This window comes from Aspergillus bombycis (genome assembly GCF_001792695.1).
Source record: "Aspergillus bombycis strain NRRL26010 chromosome Unknown contig00181, whole genome shotgun sequence".
Lineage (NCBI taxonomy): Eukaryota > Fungi > Ascomycota > Eurotiomycetes > Eurotiales > Aspergillaceae > Aspergillus > Aspergillus bombycis.
Window position 1 is genome coordinate 1 of NW_019170183.1, and position 24,591 is coordinate 24,591.

The following is a 24,591-nucleotide window of genomic DNA, read 5'->3' on the forward strand; positions in this document are numbered from 1 at the left end:
CTAACCGCTATAATCTAATCTATCCTGGCCTACAGTTAACCGCGGTTAAGAGATTGATTAATCTTAACCTAACCTAACCGGGGGTCGGTTAAGGATTTTTATACCTTAACTAACCGACCCCGGTTAGGTTAGGTTATGGCTAGGTTACAGCGGTTAGGTTATGCCACTCTAATATAGATTATCAAGCTGATAAATCTAATAAATCAGTATTTTCTCTTATGGATTATCAAGGGTCTTAGTTGAGATAGGATATAAGAAAAGATTTACTCGGCTATAAATACACACCCGGAGTTGTTGATAAGGAATATTAAATTAACACATCAACGCAGAGATATTAGGTTTTTTTGGCCTTGAGCAATTGTACAGACCTTACAACACATATCTCAATTTCAGAATAAGATTCAGGTATTGTGGTGGTATATAGGAGCTTGAATAGCTTCAAATTTATCGTTTAGGTGTGATTTATCGTTTGGGTGAGGCAGCCCCACCTAATATGTCATGGCTCGGGAGCCCCTGCAGGTGTAAGCTGCGGTTAGTGATTTGGCCCAGTCTTTGAAGGATGCTGCGGATGATGTACTGGCCTGATTGTTGCACCGGTTGGGCGCAGGCTGTGATAGTAGCTTGATTGTCAGATAAAAACACAAAGTCGTCGGTGGCTGCATCTGTAGCTGTCGGTGTAGCTAATGCCAGTGCCATGCCGATTCCCACCAGCCGGACCCTGCCTTAAGACTTCAGGGTCGGTTAGTTATCCTGTGTATACTGTATGTGTCTCCCTACCAACTGGTCGATATAGGAATTCTCGCGTCTGGACCACGGCCAATGCGCTGATGCCTCCCTTGTAGCCGCTACTGTCAGTGTAGGCCTTTGTAGCAGTTTGGGGCAGATGGTTGTGTTGCTGAATCACCTCTTTAGTATTCGCGATAGTGATTTCTGGTGGCTCCCATTATGGGAGCACGTCTATTAGCTAGATCGTCTGCAAGTATAGTAGCTCTGGGCCCTTCCCGAGGACCTGGGCAACGCGCTCTGAAGTGGTTGGATTGTATCCTGTCTCCATACAGGCGTTGAATATGCCCGATGCTGGTAGTAAGAGATATTACTTATTTAAGTAAATATCAATATAACCGTATTGCACCTATCATACAATGACTAACCATATATTACTTCTGAGTTCGACTGCAACAATCAAGTAATTCAATAAAATATTGAAGGTCTGACTAAATTAAATAGTCTGTGTACTTCTATAAGCATTGTGCTGAGGTTTCTTGAGTTTGATTACATTCTGCTTCAAAGAGTCCAGAAGTTGTTTAGTGGGTACTCTGTCTTTCTTTTTATACAGTTCACTATGCCCCTGCTGGCACTCTCTGGACATGGAATTCTCCCAGTCTTGAGAGATTTCAGGCAAATATTTCTTTAGAAGTTGTATAATATCCTAATGTCCATGCCTCCGAGCTAAGCAATATAGGGTGTCACTATTAATGTCAGCAACGTTTGGATTGGCATATGCCTCTAACAGAAGGCGCACAACATTAGCATGACTACAAGCAGCAGCCCAGAATATGGGAGGTCTTGCTACAATAGATTTGGCGTTGACATTCACTTGATTTGTTTGGAGAAGTAAGTTAACAATTTATACCTGCCTATTTAAAGCAGCAATCCAGAGTGGCGTCACGCCTCGGATATTTTGGGTATCAGATGGAGTGCCTTTGCAAAGGAGTTGTCTGAGCCTTGCAAGATTACCTGACTCTGCTGCCTTGTAAAGTTGAGCTATCCTAACCAAGTGAGGAGGGTTTACTTGGTTAAGTTTATATGCTAAGAGGCAAAGGACCTCTTCATTCCCACAAGAGGCAGCTGATAATAAAATGTCCTTTGTGATTTACACCTGGTCTCCTCGTTGCTCCAGCAGGAGTGCCATGACTTCCTTTCCATTGTCCTCATTCCTTGCTGCAACCTTGACCACATCTTCAGTGATTTGGACCTTGGTCCTGGTTTCCTCGTTGTTCAAGCAGTAGTCCCATGATCCCCTTTCCATTTGGCTCCCTGCAGCAGTGTTCACCAGTCTTGCGTCAATAGCGACCTCCATGGGCATTCCTTTCAGTAGAGTACCAAAAGTGCAAATGTTTCCATGTCTTGCAGCTTCTTCCAATGGCGTCACACCGTGTAGAGTTTTAAAATCAGAATCGATATAAACATCAGCCCATAAAATTAATTATCAATATTCCACCGCGCTGCTGGATGGAAAATTGAGAATCCAGCAGCCAATTGACTTGATAGGAAAAAATCTAGTTGGGAGTTATAGTGGTATAGCCAATCTTCCCAAGCACAAAATCTAACCTGGAAGAGTTCTATCTGCTTCTGTTTGACCAAAAACTCTTCCCGGGCTAGTCCAGCATATTCAGGCCAATAAAGTACTGAGTATTTTAGAAATTCTCTCCTTGGCTCTGCAGGACTATTATTTATCTGGGGCTGACAGAAGCATATCATATACATAATATACCGATTTACTAGTATAGCATGAGACCTAAGCTCGCTCACTTTTGCTGCCTCCACCAGAAAATCTCTGCCAGATTTGTAGAGAAGCCTCACCTGCTCACCCTGGATAACTATTATTAAGCGACATAAATTAATGACGTCGTCTCTAGTAAACTGTAATCAGCTGTCTTCATCTTTGTCGAGGTATAATTAGCAAGCTTCAGACAATTCTAAGATGATTAGCGGTCGTCGTGCTATCACAACAAAGCTTATTAAATCTATTATTATTGGCTTATTATTCTCGGGAGAAGTGGCAACAGCTGTTTTAAGTAGTCTCTAATATAGAGAATATAGCTCTCGCGGTAGATTTTATAATGTTCTTACTGTATTCCTTGCTTGAACTTGCTCTAATTCATTACAAGCAATGCCCACCTATAGGAATACTCTATCAGCCTTCTCTTCTAGAATGCGCGAAATCTCTGCAGTTACTATTTTGAGATAGCTCTTTCTCATACTTAGTTTGTTAACCCTTTCCTGGATCATTGCTTTCAGATTATCTGCGACCGCAGAGTAGTCGGCCAGGTTCTTACACGGGAAATGTGCTAGGTGCTCTTCAATCTCAGAATATTGTCAGCTTGTGATCAAGAAAGATAGATTGGGCGATAAGTAACGCTTTAGATTACAGCTATTAAATATTTGGTCAAGATAGCGAAGAAGTATCTGCTAGTCCTTATCTTTATATTCATCTAGCGCATCAATTACACAATAGGCGCCTGAACCAGAGATATCTTAGCTTATATCTATTAAGGTTAACTATAGTACATTAAATGGTGTCAATATTTATTCCTTGCCAGTGATATATTTTAGAAGTAAATATTTTATCAAATGCTGATATGTCTGGATCAATTTATAAAGCAGGCCTCGTAGAATGGCAGTTGCGGTCCACTGGTTTTTGGAGCTGGAATCACAGTAAAAGTAGGCGAGCCTCTTGTTTCCACTGATAAAGCCAATTTGGTTTGGAAGTTCCTCCGTTAATGTAATGGCCACAGTCGACTTTCCTGTCCCAGGGTGACTATATAGCCAAAGTATGTTCGTCTCGATTTTAGAGGTATTTTTATGAAGCCCAAGCCAGTGAATCAACTCATCTGTCTCAAGATCCATTTACAAGTACCAGGGGCGCGTTCTCCCTTTCTCCGTTTGAGCGCATTTTTGTCATCAACTGGGTCGGTAATAAACAAACTCTGCAGGCATGCCTTTTCTTCAGCAGTAAGTTCGGTGCCTAGTAGTGGTAAGCCCAGTATTTTGATGGTTTGAAAACAACTATATCACGGCATACTATAACAAATGTTGGCCCAAGCTTTCAGTACCCTATTTGCTGCAAATTATTGTCAGGATTGAGCCTCGTAACGAGGAATCTATATGGTAGATTGACTAAGGGATTGTTAATATTCTATATTATATGTGGTTTAGAGATCTCTGGATAATATTATGGGGTTATATAACTATATAATATTAGTTTAATATAATAATTTTTAATAAAAATCTAAAAACTGGATCAAGAAGTACAGCGTCAAGTAGGATAGGATAGCCCCTCCGTCGGCTACAGTCTAGCCGTGGTTGTCACATTGATAGACATAGTTGATAGTAATCAGACAGCCGTTTTCCCTACGGAACGAGCCACACTTAGAACAGCCGCCAATTTTGCGGATGTTCTGGTAGTCGTTCCACAGGTCGTTACTACAGCCTTGAGTCAGGGAGAGATTGGCTTACCACTCTCCGGGTCACGGACTTGGGTAAGAGTTCCAAGCCAGTCACCAGCGCCAATTCCGGCCGAGTAGGAGTCGCCAATGGCGGCCATTCTTGTGATGAAGGAAAGGTCTGTTGGGTCGAATTCAGTTATATCTCTCATCATCAAGTGCTCGTAGTTCAAGCTTGCATTTCCTAGCACATTCCAATGCGCAAGAGGATTTGCAAGGGCGCGAGTCCCAAGGGTAGCAATGACCGCCAGGCCATGCCATGGTTGCCCCTGCATAGCGAACAGAGGAGGCGAGGAGGCGAGGAGAGGGAGGAGGAAACAGGACCTTTCGGAGATTCAATACTACCCAAACATCAAATGACAGAAGAAACTTCATATATAACCTTGTTCGTGGACTAATAGTAGGGTTGTATAGTGCATCTGTGAGGCTTCGCCTCACGTCTCCTATCCATGAGGACGATACTACTCCTTTCCTCGGTGCTACCCTCGCATCTAGATCGTCCGGCGAAATATGGTCAGGAACCAGAGATCCACCCGTTGTAGTAATTCCATGGGGCGTTTTTTTGATAGCAGATATTGATATTGGCTCATGACTGCGTTATTTGCTGGACTGAGACACAATAACGATCAGTAAACGGTTGAGCCAGTAGCGTCGTGTACCTGTCGCCCTACAAGATAAAGCCGACCCACGAGAGTCGGAAATTAAATCTCTGACCCTGTCAGATTTTTTCACCTAATTGTAGATTCGCCGCCATCCCTGACCCTTTAACTAGTAGTTGCGTCTTAGGGTCATTTGAAACAGCAATCTATACACATATGTTGTGACATGGGCTCTACCCCTGTTTCCTGGGTGCCGGCCACCACTATCTTAAGTCAGCATCTCAGTATAGTAGTATTTAGCCTGATTCCGGGTGCACAACTGCACCGCTGAATACCAGACTCCTTCATGCTTCCAATAATGTACCGCAGTCATGTGTCAATATCTGCCATTTGCACTGGAAAAAGTGGGTCGCCAAGATCTCCGTCACCGAGGGCCAAGAAAACTTTTTATTATCAACTCCTGGATCCAAAGGAACAGTTCAAGAAAATTCTGAACACTAGACTGATACAGGAAATCCTTTATCTCCGAACATACTAAACTTACCGTATATGTCCTAAAATCATAGATGTAAGATCCATCCTTCTAGACCAAATAGTTCGCGATAATTGTGTGTTAGTACACTGATAAATAGGGCTCTGGCTCAAGAACTGGATTGTCACTAAGACTACTTTCCGCTCACAGATTGACTCCTTCCAAACTCGGTTAGTATCACCTGCTGGGAAAAATTCAAACGCTGTGGGCCATTTGAGGGCCATCCAACGTGTTGGCTATAATTAGGTGCTAGATTAGCTGGGCTATAATCCTAAGCTATACAAAGTAATAACTCCGTGGGGGCCGTTCCATCCAGCGCGTTGGCGCCGGAAAGCTGACTTCAAAATAAATACAGCGCTATCTTAGGGCTTACTTTCAAGCAGGGTCTTAAGCGGTGGATCCGGTCCTCTTAGTGTTCCTTGTGTTTAGAGTTTTTCTAAGCAATCATTCAGCCTAATTCTATGTGGTCTTGGCCATCGCCCTGAGCCACACAAAGTAATAACTTCATGTCAAGCAGGCTCAAGCTAGGGGCAAGCTAATAAAAGCTTTCTCCGCCTGCGGTGATGGCATTGGCGAGATGGTGTCAAGCTCTGAATAGCTGCAGCTCCTGCTACACTGAATTAGCCAATGTCTCTATTTCCTGTATACAGTATGGTTGATTAATATTAGTGCTTCATAACGTAGCTTTGATACTGTACTGATTCATAATATGGCTCGGAGCATGAAGCCGTTTCTCGCTTCATCAGGCACCGCCCGACTGGACGGGTATACGGCAAGGGCGCGTTCATAAAATCATAAGATCCCACCGCAATTTCCTATATATGGCCGTATACCGCTAACCTTTTCAGCACTAGCTTGAAGGTATTCCCAAGCTTTTGATGTTAAAGTTTCAATTAGTTTATGTATGGTATGGTCAGAGTAACATGACATCGCGGTGGTTCAGGTCATCTTCTATGCAAGCCAGGGACTGTATTGTTCTGCCGAGGTCTACATACCGATCGCTCACTAACTAAACCCTTGAGCCTGCCTTCGAGTATGCCTTCAAGCAGGCATTATTCGAGCAAGCCTTCTTGGATCCTAATTAGGAAGGAGACCCCCCCCACCTCCTCACCCCTCCAAGGTCTTCGCGCGGCTTCCAAACGCCAGCCGTACCCGTCTAACAAAGCGCCCTTCGAGTTATGACCAGCCGGTGGAAGAATACGGGGCCAAATCAGAAAACCACGCCATAATTCCCGGACTGAGATCCTGGGAGAGCGTTAGAGTGGCGCCGTCCCCTTGGTGCGAGACTGGGCCGTTCGCGAGGCTCTGTGGATCTCCAGGCTTGACCCCAGCTTAGCTGCCTTGGCATTATCTTGACAGTAGTTATCGGGCCCTCTAGCGCTATAATGGGTCGGAATGATTGTTTACTACTATTCGCCACTTTTTTGGTCCATATGCGATCTTTGCCACGTCCAACGGAGGAAGACCCTGAGAGGGAATGCGGCGACCCTGCTGGTCCAGGAACTCTCTCCTAATTGGTTGATATGAGGTCCAGCAACAACGAGCAGCCGCTTGGATTGGAGTCAGCGGTACGTCGAGGACTACCCCGTAAGGTGTACAGCACTTTAGATGAAACGTCCAGAGATTAAGTAACCGACCTCTTATAACTAAGTTAACGGGATCGCACCTGTCAGCCGGAGGATACGGAGGCCATAAGTGAAAATGGCGAAAGGTCTGGCATTCTGAATATCTGCGGAAATGACAATATTTATGCACCTAAAATTGGGGGCCGTCCGAGCGATTCAGACGGAGCGTTTCCGGCGCTGTGCGTGGGCGCTAGTTTAGGGCGAGGCCCTCGGTCAATAGCACCTTGGTGTTACTTTATAGGAAATATATATCAATCTATACGGAGTATGGAGTAGACCTTGTACTATCTTTTAGTCACTTGCTAGTATATGATAATATCTCCTTACCCTAGACCTCAACATGCAATATATACACCGAAGCGAAGCCGAGTTCTATCTTGATATCCCCAAAGGCTCCCGATATCCAACTGCACGATGACTATACGGCTAGAGTAAACAAGGACGAATGTAACCTTTCAAGACATTGCTGTGTCTAGCCCCAGTGTGTGAGGTATTTTGCTCCCGATAATGAGGATATCCAGTATCGAACAATATCCTACGGTAGCAAGACTAGGCGTCTCGCTTGCGCGGTCGTGGTGGTTCCTCTATTTGCGCGTTGAGCCGTCCTGAGCATTGAGCTGGCGGGACCCTTAGTTATAAGGGGTTGGTTATATATTATCTTTATTCTTTTTGTTAAATTTCCTCTGAAGTTCACACTATACAGCCTGTCAATATGGTTCTTCCTGCAGCTCTTACAACATTCTTCTTGCTGCTACGCTACACTTCAGCTACGCCCTCCCGTTTCTCCAGGCGACGAGACTCCTTACCGAGTGATTCCAACTGGCACTGATGCTCCCCAGGCAACTGGCACTGTTTCACCTGAGAACCTTATTGGAACCCGACTCTATGGTTATGTTGACTGCAAAAAGAACTTCGGCGGAGGAGCTAAGGGCAAAATTGACGACGCCTATTATATTACCTTGCTGTCGCTATTGTAGCTTCCGCTTACTTTTAAGCTAGGATTTCCCCTTCATCCCAAAGACAGTTTTAGAGATTGATGGCTATATACCAGTGTTTCGGTCTCATGCTCAATCGATAGCACTGCATACCCCGCGTTATAACAGTGGAACAGCGGCTGACTCGGAGATCCCAAGAGAACAAAATGTTGACGGCCTAATCAAATTGTCAAATCTGAATGCTTTGTATTGGAAGGATATACATAACACCAAGTAGCTTCATGTGCTATGAACCTGCCTTGAAATGAATTCATCGTGGCTTGAGACGATACATCTAGGAGGCAGTATGAAGATATATTCTTGTTTTAACATTGCTGCTATCGTTCTGAAGACGTCAGCATTTCCAAAATTGGTCGAGTTGTCGCTGGAGAATATTCCGCTGTGGGAAGATGTTCCAAGAGCACACTCTTTTTCGGAATTCCTGCCTTTGGTCTTTAAGGCTATGGAACTGCGCTAATGAGCTGGACCTTTCGGTGACTCTGTCACGGCAAAATTTATGCAATGCGCTGAATTACCTGGAAATAGGTTTTGACCATAGTAAAAGAAAGTTAGCATCACTATAATATCTAGAAGAATTTATCACAAGATTAAAGTACCTAATTTCGCTGTCAATCACGAGAAGAACCGACTCGGACTTTTGGCCGAGCGCCGACTACTTAGTGAACATTGTTGCGTCCAGCGGCAAGATAAGACATTGCGGACACGTGCCTAGTAGCCTCAGGCACCACGTCGACAGCCCTTTAAGGGTTCGTAGCCCCGCGCCGGTCTGGGCGTCCTAGAGCTTGACTTGACAAGAGCGTATCTCAGTTTCTGAAGGGCCAAAACAGCTATGACTCTCAGTGATGATATAGGCTCCAGTTCTACATACAGCATACACAAATTCCTCTCCACAAGTACCCATCTTAAGACTAGTAGGCCTTAAAACGTATCATGAAGTTCCTCCACCTGCGTGATATCTTCCACAAACGTAGCGCCATACTCTCTCATGATCTGTATCTTCTCCTCCATATTCATTGCTAAACGTATTCTCCCAAAATCCCTTGGCAGTTGTTCGGCACTCGCAAACCTCAACACCCATACGCCCACTCCATCCGTCGGCCAACCAAACTCCACCACCTTTGCTTCTTCCTCTGTCATCTCCCTCATGTCAAGCTGCACTTCGACCCAATCCTCCCTACTCGGCCACCACGTCGCACCAGTCCGTCGCAGGAGATTACAGAATCTGTCTTCTTCATCGGCACTGGGTGAGCGCAGCGATACATGAGAGCGGGGAAGTGATAGGAAAAGCATATCAACAAGATCAGCTTTTTTTCTAAGAACCCCACCGGTTGAGGGGTAGCCGTAGACAACGCATCCCCAAATACCGAAGACAGTCCGTTCGGTCGTCGATAGAGGAGGGTTTGTAGGGCATGAGCCGTCCGGTTGGTCGTCCGTTACTGTTGGTTGACGAAAAATAGGGAAACGGTCCACATTGATAGGAAGTAAGCGGCCAATGGTTTGTTGGCAAAAAGTAAATAAAAAGGTAGAGATAATAGTAACAAGCATGCTGCTAAACCTCATGTTTCAATAAGACTACAAACAGGAGAAGACCAATGTTAGATATCACGTGACTCGACATCAGAAGCTCATGAGCGTGGTCTGGGGATCGAGCAGATTACCATCTTAATATGTGGGAATTGGGAGAAGCTCCCTTCAACTGATTGGGCAGGAACCTTGACATTACAGGTACAGTCATATAAGATGACCCACTGCAATTTCCAATGTATGGCCATATGCCGCTAACCTTTTCAAAACTAGCATGTATGTATTCCCAAGCTTTTTGACACCAAAGTTTCATTTAGTTTGCGTATGGTATGGTCAGAATTACATGACATTACGGTGGGTTATCTTCTATGTAACTCGAAGCCAGGGACTGTATTGTTCTGCCGAGGTCTACCTACCTATCACTAAATATCAACCAAGAAAATTACAGTATCACGCCTGAATTGGCGTCATGGCGTCTTTTTAGTGCAGTGGTATTCTCCGATACTAAACAATGTCCTTAATGGGGCCCGCTATACGCACAGACGGGGTACCAGTTCCGAAGGGGTCAGGATTTAGTGCGACGGGATCAGGATTCTGAGATACAGTAAGAGCTGCTATCATGTAACCCCGGAGTACAGAGCTCCAGGCAGCTCTAACTGTCTCAGAAACTTTAACTAGATCAGAATTATATAAATTCTGACCCAGTCAGAGCTTTTCTACTCTATTTTAATACTAGATAAATATTTAAAAATTCTGAAAAAATATATTAAATATTAGTCGACTTTGATATTATTTTTTATATATTTTTAAAAAAATTTATATCTATATTATATTAAGTTTAAAATTTTCTAAAAAATCACGTGTATAAGATCTGACTGATTCAGGGTTTCAAAGGTCATGTGAATAGCTCTGAGGCAGCTGGAACTGCCTGTCTCGCCCCACCCTGACCCCTTCGCACTAAATCCTGACCCCTTCGGAGCTGACACCCCCGCACAGACATCCGCTAGCTACACACCGATCGCTTACTAAACCCTTTTAGCCTGCTTTTGAGTAAGCCTTTTGGATCCTAATTAGGAAGGAGATCCCCTCCCTCCTTCTTCCCCTCTAAGGTCTTCGCGCGGCTTCCAAATATCAGCCGTACCCGTCTAACAAAGCGCCCTTCGAGCCATGACCGTGGAGAAATACGAGGCCAAATCAAGAAAACCACACCATAATTTCCGAACTGAGATCCTGAGAAGATGTTAGGGTGGCGCCATCTCCTTGGTGCGAGACTGGGTCGATATCAAATAATTTCCAGCCGAGAACTTCCGACAGCTGTTCACGAGGCTCTGTGGATCTCCAGGCTTGACCCCAGCTTAGCTGCCTTGGCATTATCTTGATATTAATTATTATGCCCTCTAGCGTTATAATAGGTCGGAATAGATTATTTACTATTATTTACCACTTTTCTAGTCTATATGCGATCTTTGCCACGTCCAACGGAGGAAGACCCTGAGAGGGAATACAGAGACCCTGCTGGTCCAGGAACTCTCTCCTAATTAGTTGATATGAGGTCCAGCAATAATGAGCAGCTGCTTGGGACTTTTTGATATCATTGCTCCAATCGCTGTGTTTCGAATATTACGGTGCGCGGTGAATCCGCATATTTCAATTAGGCTGATGTCGGACGTGGACAGGGGCTGTGAACTTGAAATTGGGGACTGTCCAAGCGATCCAGACGGAGTGTTTGCGGCGCTGTGGGTGGGTGCTAGTTTAGGGTGGCTGTCAGGAGGCCTTCGGCCGACAGTACCTTAGTGTTACGTTATATTAATCTATAGACCTTATGCTATCTTTTTAGTCACTTATTAGTATATGATAATATCTTCTTACCCTAGACTTCAACATGCAATATACACACTAAAGCGAAGCTGAGTTTCATCTTGGTATCCCTAAAGGCTCCTAATATCTAACTGCACGATGACTATACGGCTAGAGTAAACAAGAATAAATGTAACCTTTCAAGACATTGCTGTGTCTAGCCCCAATGTATGAGGTATTTTGCTCCCGATAATGAGGATATCCTACGGTAGCAAGACTAGGCGCCTCGCTTGCACAGGCGTGGTGGCTCCCCTATTTGCGCGTTGAGCTGTCCTAAGCATTGAGCCGGTGGGATGTTATAAGGGGTCGGTCATCTATAGCTACAAAAATCCCTTCCAGCATTATATCAAGGTTCGATGCGACGATCCAAGAAAGAAATGCCAAAATCGGCCCGATCAAGATCCATGTCAGCCCAAGTATGTACTGCCACCCTGTATTTCTGTTGATCAGGAATATGTATAAAGTGACTTTACTGATGCATTCCAGACCACCAAACCCGGGCGAGGCGCCAAAGCCAAAGTCAACACCACTTGCATATTCGATGAACTCTGACCCAGACGATTCCGGCTATCCGATGATCAATTTTTGCGGCGGCTTTTTTGCTCGCAGAAGTCTGGCAGACGCAATCACATACGGAAAGGCTCTAGTTAGCCCAAACAATGCAAGACTTGCAAACTATGATAACAGGGCACAAACATTTTTGGTGAGCTGGATTAAATAACTTGACTCTAGTAATCTGGTGTATTAACCAAAGTCGATCAGCATGAGTTATACCATTTAGATCTGGCTGCTGACTCTCCGAACCCTAATCCTCGTGTCGACGATCTCACGATTTCCTTCAAGGTCAACGATAATGATGAAGAAACCAGGACGGTTAAGGCATACGGTCCTTTGGCTACTAAAATATTAGCTCGTTACCAAGGTAAAGGAACAGTGGGCTCTACCGGATACTTTGTTCAGCGAAACTCCGACAATCTGGCATATTACGCATTGGCTAAGTATGTGATGTCGAAAAATGGCAACGTATATCCTCACCTACCAATTGTTACATACAAGCTCGTCGGGCCCCCATATCCGGGTTTACTCGCCACATTCGTTACAGAAGGCAGCAACTTCTACTTGAATACTACCGACGATCTTACGGTTTGGGATTCTTTCCCTGGCGGAGACTATCCAGGTTGTTCTGACAATGAAAATGGGAGCGAACTCGGCTCTCCCCTAACCATTGACGGGTTTGCTCCAGCTTCCACCTACCCAGATGACTATAACAGCAAGTGTCGACTTGGATAGATGCCCTGGGCTCGACAGATGGGGGTTCGAATCCAGGTTCGGGAGGGGACGCCGGCCAGCAGATTGCCATTGCGTCGTATATCAACCCTCTCGGAGACCCGGCTTCGTGGGAACGACTCTTCTCATATGACACTAAGAAGGTCAGTGTATTGGTTGCTAATGTTTTGAACGGTCCAGATTATGTGGTCGATACAGCCTGGAAATCGGTGATTGATCGAGCTTCAAGTCAAGGCAAGAAGATCCTTGGCTATGTTCGGACTGGCTACCTTGGCGTAAGTCAACAGCAATTTACCACTCGACTAGGCTCGAAAGACCTTGCAGATTGGGCTTCGCAAATTGAACAAGATATCGACAAGTGGTTTGAGCTCTATGGCACTAGTCTCGGCGGTATCTTTTTCGATGAAGGCTGGCCAGAATGCGGTCCCAATAATATCTACGCTGATCTGTACGCATATATTAACAAGTATACAAAGAACAAACACCCCGGCGCATTCACAGTACTTAACCCGGGTTCGCCAATAGCTCAATGTTTTGAAAACACTATGGATACGCTGTTAACGTTCGAGAGCAGCTATGAGACTTATACAAGCTCATATGTACCTAATGATTGGACGCCAAAGGATCCCCGAAAGATATGGCATATTATCTACAGAGTCCCACAGAATCAGATTGCGACTGTTGCTGCTCTTGCCTCGAGCCGCCATGCAGGGTTACTGGAAATTACCGATGATGACCAACCCAACCCTTACGATAATCTACCCAGCGAGGCTTATATGCAAGCACTCATCAGCGCCGTACCAGGTGGCACGCCTCCCATCAAAAATTCAGCTAAAGCTACTAGCTCCTATGTTGCTGGTCTTCCAAGCGACGTCGTTGTCTCCTCTTCGGACTATAGCTCCGTCACCCTCACCTGGTCATCAGTCGCGAATGCCCTTGGCTACGCGGTGTATAAGGACGGTGCACTGGTACTGGAACTGCCAGCCTCATTGACCCGAGCTACGGTCGGCATGCTCGACCCCGGATCCTCTGGTATCTCCTTTGAGGTACGGACGGCCTTAGCTTCAGGCAGTGGCGGTGGCTCCTCCCGGACAATCTCGGCGAACACGAAAAGCCTACCGGCCGACGGCCCAATCGCCAATGTTGGCTATACACAGAATGGCGACACCGTTGTCTACAAAGCCGACATCCTGGTGCCTTACGCATTTGTGCGGCTCTTCATCGGCATCAAACAACCCGATGTTGGATTCGGCCGCGGGTGGCCGATTCAGGTGCCAGGCGTGGACCCTCAGGGTGTTGCGCACCACGAGATCGTCAACTACATGGTCGAAGGCAATGACTTTTACTCCGGCTTCTACAAATACAGGGGCGCTTGGTACGAGACCACCACGGCCAATGCGGATTGGACGTGGACCTCTATCGGTGTCGCGCCTCAATCCCAGAGTGGTTACACGTATACGTGGAACGTCCCGTTCGCCGGCACCGACGCTGTAGCCAGCGAATATGTAATACAAGGCCAAGGGTACGCCCCGATTAAGAATGTCTTTATGGGAAGCCTTCGTGAGTATCGTGTTGTCTGACCGATAGCTAAGAAATATATAGCGAAAGGTTGGACAAGCTAGTTCAAGTCTTCTTAAATAGTGGGCGGCAAAAAGAATAGCAAGGCTGGTACTTTGTATACTAGTTATTTTTATCCAGCGCTGGGTGCTAGAGCCTAGAGCTTGGCCTTATTTACTCTATATTTGATACTGTAGCTAGCATTCCAGGCTGTGATACTATATAGATAAAGCATCTTCGCTTACCTATAAATCAGCTCAAGAATAAATAATCTTCTGCATCGCAGCGTCATGGTTCAAAAGGCGACATGACACGGTTCAATATTAAGTGCCGCTCCCTTGATTATGACGGGATCAAGTTCGGAAAGGCTGGAGTCTTTTTACGTATTGCAAAGCTCCGCGGCTCACGATCAATCGAGAACGTGGAAGCCTTTCCTCTCCATTACCGTCCGAATCACGAGCGAGTGAGTTTCTTTTTTGATGAACCAGGCTTTCGATAAACTGACCACCTAAAAGGACTCGAAGGTCATAGAACTAGCTTGTCGAAATGATACAGACCGGCACACCTTGTTCCCGACTCAAAACACCGTGTACGACCGGCACAAGCGCAGTCATGGCCTGCATCCACTTTGGACTTTTACGATAGACTTTCGACAGGTCATCGCTGTCAATGCATATGTTGACCCGATTTGGGGCCAATTTGCCCTCCGTGCGTTGGAGTTTGTCTGCAAAGATAGAGCGCACCTACTTGGGCCACCGACTAGTAATGACTTTAAACTCTCGTTTCCTCTGCTCCCCGAGGAGTTTCTTACCACTCTGTCCGTTGGAAGTGGCTCGGACGATAGCCATTTAGCGCTAACTGTAAGTTCACCATAGTTTACGGCATCATGCGTTACCTGACAGTGTTAGTTTACCACGAGCAGAAATCGTTCCGTGACTTTCGGTGACCCGTGTGCGGTAGTATCACATTCAGTGGCTAACGTAGCTTGAATTGCGATAAGAAAGGTAGGACATTCAATAATATTATTTAGCGAAACTTGCTCACTGAGGAAGTCTTTCCTGGACAAACACATGTCGGTGCTGGGAATATTTCAAAGCCCTCAATACCCAGTTGTGTATCCGCTCCGAGGCGGAGTGGCCATGAAAGAATGCCAGTACTGGACTTCAACAGTGGATTTCAACAGCTCCCCATCCATGGCTTTACAGTCAACTGCGCCCCTTACTGCGATCTCTATGATACAAGCTTCATAGTATTCTGAACTAGACTGAGCCACTGGTTGATAATCTCCGGATTCTCACATTTTGCACGCTCAATTCTAGTTCTTTATTAGGTAGCGTAGCGCTTAGCTCAGCCATTACACAACCCTGCATTAACACGGACGAGAGGGGGTAAGGGGCATCTGATGTCTTGGGTGACCCAAGATATTCCCGCAGTTCCTGCTGTGAATTTCTACTTTTTAGACCCGAGCTCCCCGATGACGCTGGAAATAGTGTCGCCGGTCCACTGATTCCGGCCACGGCCCACGCTCACTCGCCCACGTACCCCTTCACCAGGTGCCTGGCACTTAGGACTTGAGGGGAACCGCGGGTTGTCGTATTTATATGAAGGGTTGAGCCTTAGGGGGGGGGGGGGGGGGGCGTTATTTGGGTGGGCTCATTTGTTCCGAGCAGTTTATAATATCCTCGTTGTCATGAAACAATCAAGGAACGACCTGGACAGCCATTAGCACATATACTGTATATCGCTGGACAAATGGCATACAGTTGACTCAGGAATATTATAAGGTGTTGCTGCCTCCCCGTAGTCTTCCTGTTAGTTTAACGTAAAATCGATATGTTTGACCCTCTTATTCTCAGTGAATGTAACCCACATACGACAGATTAAAGTATCGTGCGATGAGCTAAACTGATGCAAATGGTCTCCGCCAGCACGACCGAGGATTTCAGAGCAGCCAAAGAGATAAAAGATCCAAAAACAGAGGCACGCTTAAGAAGACTGCCCATTGACATATCCCGGTGTCCCACTTCAAAAGGTGACTACGCCGCTGGCACGTAGCCAATTGAAGCCTCGTGGACCCTGTCAGGGTTATCAGATCCCTGTCCGATGGTACTAAAGAGCCTCGAGGGAATCGATACATAAGCCCACCATGCCTAGCTAGTGGTGTAGGACTGCCCAGAGATAAGCAGATCCTGCCCACAATCATGACATCCCAACTTCCTCAGATACAAGAGTCTTTCAGAGTTTTGTATGGAGAGCTTAAATTTATTTTCAGCAACTGGTGCTCCCTTGAGGCACCCAGGCGGGTTCTCCACCGCCTGGTCTCTATTCTTGCGCCTTCTGCGCCTCCTGCGTTTCTCTGCACTCCCACCCCCGGACAGTGAGTATTCTTACTGGATGATCCGTCCAGACCAGCTCCACCCACAATGCGTCCAACACGGCTAAGCATATGCATTTGATCGGTCGACAAAGAGTCAAGTCGATTGTCGAGCATCCCATCGTCGACGGGCTTGAGGGCTAACTCTGGAACCCACTAATAATAACCTGTCGTACTTATCATTGGATAAGTAGTTGTTCGCATACACAAGCTGGTGGTCTTGGCTGCTCTTCATAGCCACAAAAGAATACTGCCGGCAGGATCGGCCGCAACGAGGATTGCATTGGTTGGTTGGTCAGGACGTCTTACGGTTCCCTTTCCCCTTGCCGTTTTGTGGTTTCATTTTTTGGACAAAATAGAGGGTACGATATTGTGACAGTATAATTTAGATGTTTGTTGACATACCTAAAACTTCTAGCGTTCCCAGAGAATTATATTGCGCAAAATAATTAGTTCCCTTTTTGTTGAGCTGCCCGAAGATATTAGTTGTGTTTAGTAAGCGAAGACAAGCACGTGATGCACGTGATGTTGCTAAGGTGCTCCCTCCGAAGACTCCGTCGAGACGGATTAACTATAATCCATATTCACGTGGCCTTTAGACGTTGAATAGGATCGTCGACCTGGATTAGTCAACCTATCAACCACTCACATCAACAGTTAATAGAACCGTGTCTGTTCATCAAACCAAAAAGAAAGGTCAATGTCGGATCGAGCACCTACTATATCTGTACTACCGGATCTTTTGAATTTCTACTCCATGTCGTCAATCAGGTGCCAAAAGTTCCTACAACTATTATAAGATGTCTCAATACGCAAGACCTGACACCAGCAAAGCGAGTCCCATCGGAGGGAAGCTGAATACATTTCGGGAAAGCTTTAAAGCCACATGCGAGGAGCTGGGACTGACTGCGAGTTTGGATGCTATAAGTCAATTTGATAATGAAGGTAAAAATCTACTACTTAGCTTTATGGTACCGCGTTCTGATCGCTTTCAGATCTTCAGAATTTAGTGCTCGACTTAGTGTCAGCATTGCGAGCCATCCCAGATATGCGAAAACTCCCGTCCGCTAATGGTCGTAAATACCTCCTGAGCGACCTTCTTAGACTGAACGCCGTGATTAGTTCCGATGATTTCGTGGTCGAACGTTTCATTCCTTTATTGAGAGCAGTTTTAAACCAAGAATCGGAGGATCACATCTGGGATAGCATATACTCTACTGTCCGTGAATCTACGCCCCCCCCAAAACTGGTGCCTTTCCTCAATCAGACACCATTTTTGCACACCACGAGCAGCATCGTTAACTCGCCCGAACACCGAAAACATGTGGACACTGTGTTGAAGGCGGAACTGGGGTCTATCTTTCTCGATGTGCCGAATTTTTTTGAGGCCTTTTTTAACTCCGTAAACGGGCATGAGACAACATGTACTACTCTTTTGCAGCGATGCAAGACAGGGGATAATCCATTGTATTGTGATGGGATTGGCTGGTGCGATTGGCCCGCTAACGCTCAAGAGAAGGAAGTCCTGAAGTGGATAAGTGGAAAGTTCGATCTGGTTAGAAGCTTCGTCGCGGAACAAAATCCCAGTGCTTCTCTGTGCAGAACTGTCTTAGCCCAGCCAGCACAGCCACTACAAGGCTCTACAGCCGCCCGGAAACTGGATATCGCGATAGTCAGCAACTCGGAAACTATTCCCGGGCAAATACCTCATTGGTCACGTATTCTGGTTCCTGGAGAATTGAAAAGTAATCCAGAAGCTGATACAGTCTCAAAAACATGGCGCGACTTGGGTAGATATGTGCGGGAAGTATTCACTACACAAGACACGCGTCGGTTTGTGCTAGGTTTCACTCTCTGTGGATCCATTATGCGATTGTGGGAGTTTGATAGGGTGGGGGCCACTGCATCCGAGCCATTTGATATCAACAAGAATGGGCTGAAGTTTATATCGGTAGTTACCGGCTACCTATTATTGGATAACGAGCAGCTAGGATATGACCCCACTATTATGTGCTCTTCAGATGGGACGCGCACTATCGAGGTTATACGTCATGGGCAACCAGAACGCCTTATCCTTGATGAGCTTATGAAAAGGAGTCCCTGTGTTGCTGGCAGAGCTACAACTTGTTGGAAAGCCCACCGTGCAGGGGGTGAAGCGAATATCCCCCTTGTGGTTAAAGACTCTTGGCAGTATCCTGTGCGGGATGAAGAAGGCGTGCTACTTCGGAAAGCTTTGGAAGGGGGAGTTACTAATGTCGCGAGGTACTACTCTCATCAGACTGTCGAAGTGGGAGGGAAAATCGACGATGTACTCAGAAATATCCGTGGAGAACTTGATTTGATAAGAGCTAAGCATCATAGGCCAGCATGCCTTCGGGATGAAGGAATTATAAGGAATGGCCGTTCTATCGGTAGTATGGCTGGTCGAAAAAGATCTTCCAGCCGTACCGGCACTGAAATACCACCACCTAAGAAACGCACCTGTTCGAGTTCCCCGAGCAAAGATAGAGGGAACCTCGACGAACAGAATCGAGTACACCGTCGCGTGATTATCCATGATTACGGCAAACCACTTTATAAAGCTAGCTCTCTTGTTGCCATGCTTACTGCCTTCGACCGTTGCATGGTGGGCTATCATTCGCTGTATACTAAAACAGGGCTTCTACAGGGAGATATATCTACTGGTAACCTCATGATGAACGAAGACGATGATAATCCTTCTTGGCCTGCATTCCTCATCGATTTAGATCTTGCAGTTCAAGAGAGACGCGACCGGCCTTCAGGAGCATGGGGTAAAACGGGAACGAGAGCTTTCATGCCCATAGGGCAGTTACTAGGCGACAAGTTGTCCTGGGTACATGGACTAGAATCCTTTTTCTGGGTACTCTTCTGGATTTGTATCCACTACGAAGGTCCTAATGAGAAGAGCTTGGTTATCAGGGAATACGACGAGTGGAATTATGTGAGCATGGAAGAGTTAGCCAAGCTCAAACTAGGAACTGTTTCGGACGATCACATTTTTGAAAGCACCATGGACAAGTTTACAGAATATCATAAGCCACTGAAGCCGTGTGTTGATGAGCTACGAAAGGCCGTATTTCCGAATGGCAAGATACGAAGGAAAGGAGATGAGAGCCTTCTCTCTCAGATGCGTGAAATAGTACAAAAGGCACAAGATGCTTTACAGGAAGCGTCTTTATAACATACAACTTCTGTCAGGGTTGAAGCCTTGTACTAATTAGTTTTCCAAAGGAAATACGGAAAAAGGGCTACTGAGAGCTTCATGGCCGGGTTGTAGATCAGTTTTGTCTGCCTGGCCTGCAGCAGTGGTAGCTTGAATGGCCACTGCACGAATTCCTCCGAATAACGGCTCACCTGGTCATAATGCTCTCTTGCAGGGGCCGAAGAGGAACGGAAACGGACTGAAGGGGAACTAAACGGGAAAAAGGGCGCAACTACCGACCATCCTTTGGATTCTATTCGAGTGGACCACAAATTGGTCCCAAGTTGGCTGTGCCCCTTCGGATACGACAAATCCTACAGGCCCGATGTCGAAACACTCTCGGACTCTTGATTCAAGCCACGCAATGCCAGAATGAAAGCGAGGGTTCACTAAGGTCACACCATTGTAATCCTTGGACGGTCAACACGACATTGACAATCTGGACCACCACTGCCCGACCCGACCGTGGAGCTGCCCCCACAAGGCCAAGACATCAGCCAGCACGTCACCGATGTGAAACTTTGGTAGAGCTTATATTACAGCTGCTGGATGCACGCCGTTCGGGCTTATGGAGCTTCTAGGGCACTGTTTACGATCACGGCATACTAGCCAGCAATGAAAAAGCTTTGGAACGATGTCTAGATTTGATTTTAAGTTAGACCAGGGAGAGATGGTATTAGTAAATATATGAATCCATGAACTAGGTCCCCGGAAATGTTAGTAGTGAGTAATGAATAGACGAATATCAATATTTACCCTACTAGAATTGACAGTATATCTTGCACATAGCTCTCAAGCAAATATCTTTCCACAGGTCGACCATCTGGTACCGTTGAGCGGCCTTTTCAAGGTGAAGTTGAGCAAAACCCTCTACCTTCCGTGAACAAGCTGGACAAAGGCAGGTCCATCTTATCTCCGATGATCATCTGACTAAGGGATGAGTCAGCATACAGAGTTGGGCATCCACCCCGCCTTAGTGTCAATACAATTTGGTCTTGCCCCTCCAGTAGTTTTCACGCGAACAGTCTTTTACCCAGGAACCCCCGATCAGGATAACTGAGGTAAGCTACGAAGAGAGAGGTGAGTAGAATGCGTTCAATTTTCGGAATTAGGAGACTGAGCTTTTACACTATCAGTAGATGGCCCTGCTGTCAACAACCAGCTGATACTGACTGGATACTGGACGTTCTCGACGAGCTAGATAACGCGCAAATGGATGCCCTGGCCTCTTTTCTCGAACGAGCAAGCTGGACAGAAGACGGCGAAAATCTGTATTTTTGCAATGACACAAACCTAGAACCCATGTTGATAAAGGCTGCAAATGATCTTCCAGACTATCTTCGTGGCTACGGATTTCAGGCTTGGAAGGTTCTGGGAAGAACGAGGATACAGGCAACGAATGGATACATCATTCCTATAACTATAATTTCCAGCCAACCCCGCCTATTATCCGAAGTATCACAGCCGCTTCTGCTTCCGCGATCTCCGGTGCGCTTTGATAAGGAGCCTCTGATTACGCCAGCACTATACCTGATTCTCGCACTCCCTCCCGCATGATAATTGTTAATAAAATCAATTCAAGCGCTTGAAACGTCAAAATACTGGCTAGGCTGTGGGTGATGTACACCTTCCCCGGGTTGCAATACCTGCTGTTCTGTTTGCGACGAACATGAGGGCGGGTTGGTCAAGTTCTGGAATGGGAAGACCTGCGGGTAGTTCATTGGAAGTATTGTTGATGCTGGCTGATGAGGGAAGACTTGCGGGTGATTAGTTGGCGTCATTGTAGCTGCCATGGGCAACGGGAAGACTTGAGGGTAGTTTGTTGGCGTCATGGTTATAAAGGTCGGAGGGTCAGCCCCTGTCATATTGCAATTGTATTGAGACGTATTCGAGATTATTGAATCCATATCGTGTTCCCGTTGTCTGTTAATATACGCCTGCTGCATAGAACAACGCATCCCTGTTAAAATGGGATCCCCATTTGGCGATAGACGGGCACCATAAGGCGCTGTGTTTTGCGCAATTCCCTGAGTCTCTACTCCTTGATGACTTGTGGGCATTGTAGCTTGATAATACCTTGAGGTTTGGTTCGCATTTGGCTGAGAATTTGTTTCAGACGGGAATGGCTGGTTCTCTTTAAAATCGTCAGTTACTCTATTCCCTGCTAATATAAAGTATCCATACCGTAGACTCCACTCTTTTCCAATGTATGTGACGAATGCTGTGCTGCATTATGACCATTTGCGTATTCACTTCGCTGCATTTGAGGCGTACTTGAATGTTGTGCCTGTGAGAGTCCATGCTCTAGGACTATTTGTAATAAGCCTTGGAGGGGTGTAAAAATGCTGTCGATTTCCGCATTTGCGGAGGCATGCAGACCTCTATGCAGTGCTTCAACATCGATACCTTCTCGCTTCAAACGCTCTAGCATTAAGATCCTGTTCGGTTTGTGTGCTGACTTTGGGACATCTTTCGTCCATCTATATGACGGTTAAAAGCTAGACACCAGCGAATGTGTAGAACCTACAAAGATTTACTGCCATAATCAGGGAGGATGTACAATACTCCCAAACCGCCGAGATCTTTCGCTAGTAACTCGTACCTCTCTCCGTAGCTGACCCATCCCCGAACCCTGTTGCGAACCACATCAAGTGAGTCGCTACTGGAGCCGTGGTTCCGTATAACTTGTGCTATAAATTCGGCAGCGCTAAAATACTGATATTGACTTCCTGGCTCTACCCACTGCTTCAATCGGTAAAACATGACATAAAGAAACCTGAGGCGGATCTTATATAGATCATGCTGCCTCTCATGGTCAACCGTCAACTGATACCACTCGGCAAGGGAGTTACCAGGATTGCTTGTGGATGGACGTAGCGTCCCAAGGCTATCCTGGGGCCCGTGGGTATGTCCTCCGTCTTGTACCGGCTGTATCGCCGGGAACAAAGTTTCGCGCTTATCTACTAAGTCTTGCACGACTTGCGAGATACCAACTCGGCTGAGAGGACGTGCAACAGTTCTCTTGATGGCAGACTCGCGGGAGGGCCCACGTATGTCTTTGGGGATATGTCGGCAGACGCTCTTTACGGCTTTAATGATAGTCTAAAGGAGGCAAAAATTAGCGCACGAGTTGGAAACAGGGAGGAGTGAATACCTTGTCTTTCCAGTCCCAGGAGGAACTATCCAGCCGAGTCTTACCCTCAGTTTCTGCACGCTGACAGGCAACCAGTACATTTTGAGCCAGTTGTTTACTCTCGACGACACCCATAGAGTCGATGATATTATGGTGTTGTATGATAGAGCGCTTGGAAATGAGTGGGGTCACCGAAGAGTGGAGAGCTCGGCGGGCATTTGATATGGAAGGCGATGGAGCCAGCCCGTCGGTCGAATGATGTTCCGGTATTCCGGTAGTACGGCTGGCACCCAAACTTTGACAATAACAACATGGGTTATTAATTCGCACCATGCTTAGTTAACTAGCTATAACTCGTTTATCCACGGATTTCTTCTTATCTGACTAGCAATACTTATGTGGCGAATCACATGACTGGTGACCATCTTAGGTCCCTCTCAATGAAGAAAAATAAAAGAGAAAAAGAAAACATCCTATTCCTGTTACTTCTTCAGAATACATGCCCCAGAGTCAAAACTTAATCTTGTCAGAATCCTACGCGGATATTCTATTCAACACATGTTTTCTCTTTTGAGACCAGTATAGCCAATTCCTTGCCGCAGTTCTCTCTTATGTCATGAATGATTTTGCGGGAGTGTACCTGGTGGGTTTGCGATTAAACACTCAAGAGAATTCGTAAATACTACTATTCTCAATTTAGCTATCTAAGCCTTAGTCTGTCAAGTAGGGGTATGGTGGGATTGTACGTACTCATAATAACATTCCCATGTGCGATGAATCTTGCCTTCCTTGTAGTCTGCCGCCTAGTCATACAGTTAGCCTCTAAAAGCAATAACAAAGTCTTATTCATCCATACAAGAGCATCAACAAAATAGTCCACCAATTCATCTTCCTCTTCCAGCCATTGCCGTTGGCGAGTTGTGATTGAGTCATACGAGAAGGTTTGGGCACGATCGAAATCAATCCAGAGAACCCTGTCTGAGCTTTCCTGAACCATCATATTTCGTGGAAATGGGTCTCCGTGATAGATTCCAGCTCTATGTATCTCTGAGAGAATCTGACGGAGTTTGTGTACCCTTTCCATTGAGAAAGTAGATAGGTCGATCTGCTGAAGATTCGGTACGTATTCAAGCAAAACAGCGTTGGGAGGTAAACGATCTTCGAGAAACTCTTGTAAGTGTGGTGACCATTCCATGGGGTTGATTTGTTTTATCAGGCCATAGAAATCAGGGACATATCCTTCGTCGCATAGGCCATGGGCCTTCAGTCGAGTATAGGCTTTGCTTTCGCATCTAAAGATGTCGACTTCGCGGTCTGTGGGGTCGGCGTGAGATGCTTCAATACTGTGGTACTAGGGACATATCAGATACTGGTGGAGGTTAGGAAGACTACCCGGTCGCGTACCACTTTCATAATACAGTCTCTACCGCGCCAACGTGTGCGGAAAATACATGAGGACCCAGAGCTCCTAATCTGTCCAACGTACTCTATCGCCGATAAATTGATTTCCATGGTGTTCGCGATAATCGGACCACAATTTGAGTTACGCAAAGGCCATGAGACACAATAATCTTTTAAGGGATGCGCGAATATGATGTTGGACTCAAGCTGCGCTTGCACTATGCCTATTCTGGGAATGAACCCATGCAAAGCAAGTAC

At 46.1% G+C, this 24,591-nt stretch overlaps 5 protein-coding genes across 5 annotated transcripts; 2 read left to right on the top strand and 3 right to left on the bottom strand.

Annotated features, from left to right (window-relative positions):
- Positions 1–1,873: 1,873 nt before the first annotated feature.
- ABOM_012125 (Fibronectin type III domain protein) lies at positions 1,874–4,501 on the bottom strand (the record flags this gene model as incomplete). Its single annotated transcript, XM_022539253.1, has 2 exons — positions 1,874–2,136; positions 4,240–4,501. 2 exons carry the CDS (start codon positions 4,499–4,501, stop codon positions 1,874–1,876), a joined length of 525 nt encoding a protein of 174 aa, XP_022383452.1.
- Positions 4,502–8,895: 4,394 nt separating this feature from the next.
- Positions 8,896–9,537, bottom strand: ABOM_012126 (transcription factor; the record flags this gene model as incomplete). The annotated part of the gene is made up of 1 exon (XM_022539254.1): positions 8,896–9,537. The coding sequence occupies one exon, from the start codon at positions 9,535–9,537 to the stop codon at positions 8,896–8,898; it is 642 nt and encodes a 213-aa protein (XP_022383451.1).
- Positions 9,538–11,762: 2,225 nt separating this feature from the next.
- On the top strand, positions 11,763–14,225 carry ABOM_012127 (spherulation-specific family 4 protein; the record flags this gene model as incomplete). Its single annotated transcript, XM_022539255.1, has 4 exons — positions 11,763–11,791; positions 11,845–12,061; positions 12,121–12,501; positions 12,630–14,225. 4 exons carry the CDS (start codon positions 11,763–11,765, stop codon positions 14,223–14,225), a joined length of 2,223 nt encoding a protein of 740 aa, XP_022383450.1.
- A 3,151-nt stretch (positions 14,226–17,376) lies between these two features.
- Positions 17,377–19,778, top strand: ABOM_012128 (protein kinase family protein; the record flags this gene model as incomplete). Its single annotated transcript, XM_022539256.1, has 2 exons — positions 17,377–17,521; positions 17,572–19,778. The coding sequence occupies 2 exons, from the start codon at positions 17,377–17,379 to the stop codon at positions 19,776–19,778; spliced, it is 2,352 nt and encodes a 783-aa protein (XP_022383449.1).
- A 3,873-nt stretch (positions 19,779–23,651) lies between these two features.
- On the bottom strand, positions 23,652–24,345 carry ABOM_012129 (uncharacterized protein; the record flags this gene model as incomplete). The annotated part of the gene is made up of 3 exons (XM_022539257.1): positions 23,652–23,735; positions 23,789–24,283; positions 24,337–24,345. 3 exons carry the CDS (start codon positions 24,343–24,345, stop codon positions 23,652–23,654), a joined length of 588 nt encoding a protein of 195 aa, XP_022383448.1.
- Positions 24,346–24,591: the final 246 nt, after the last annotated feature.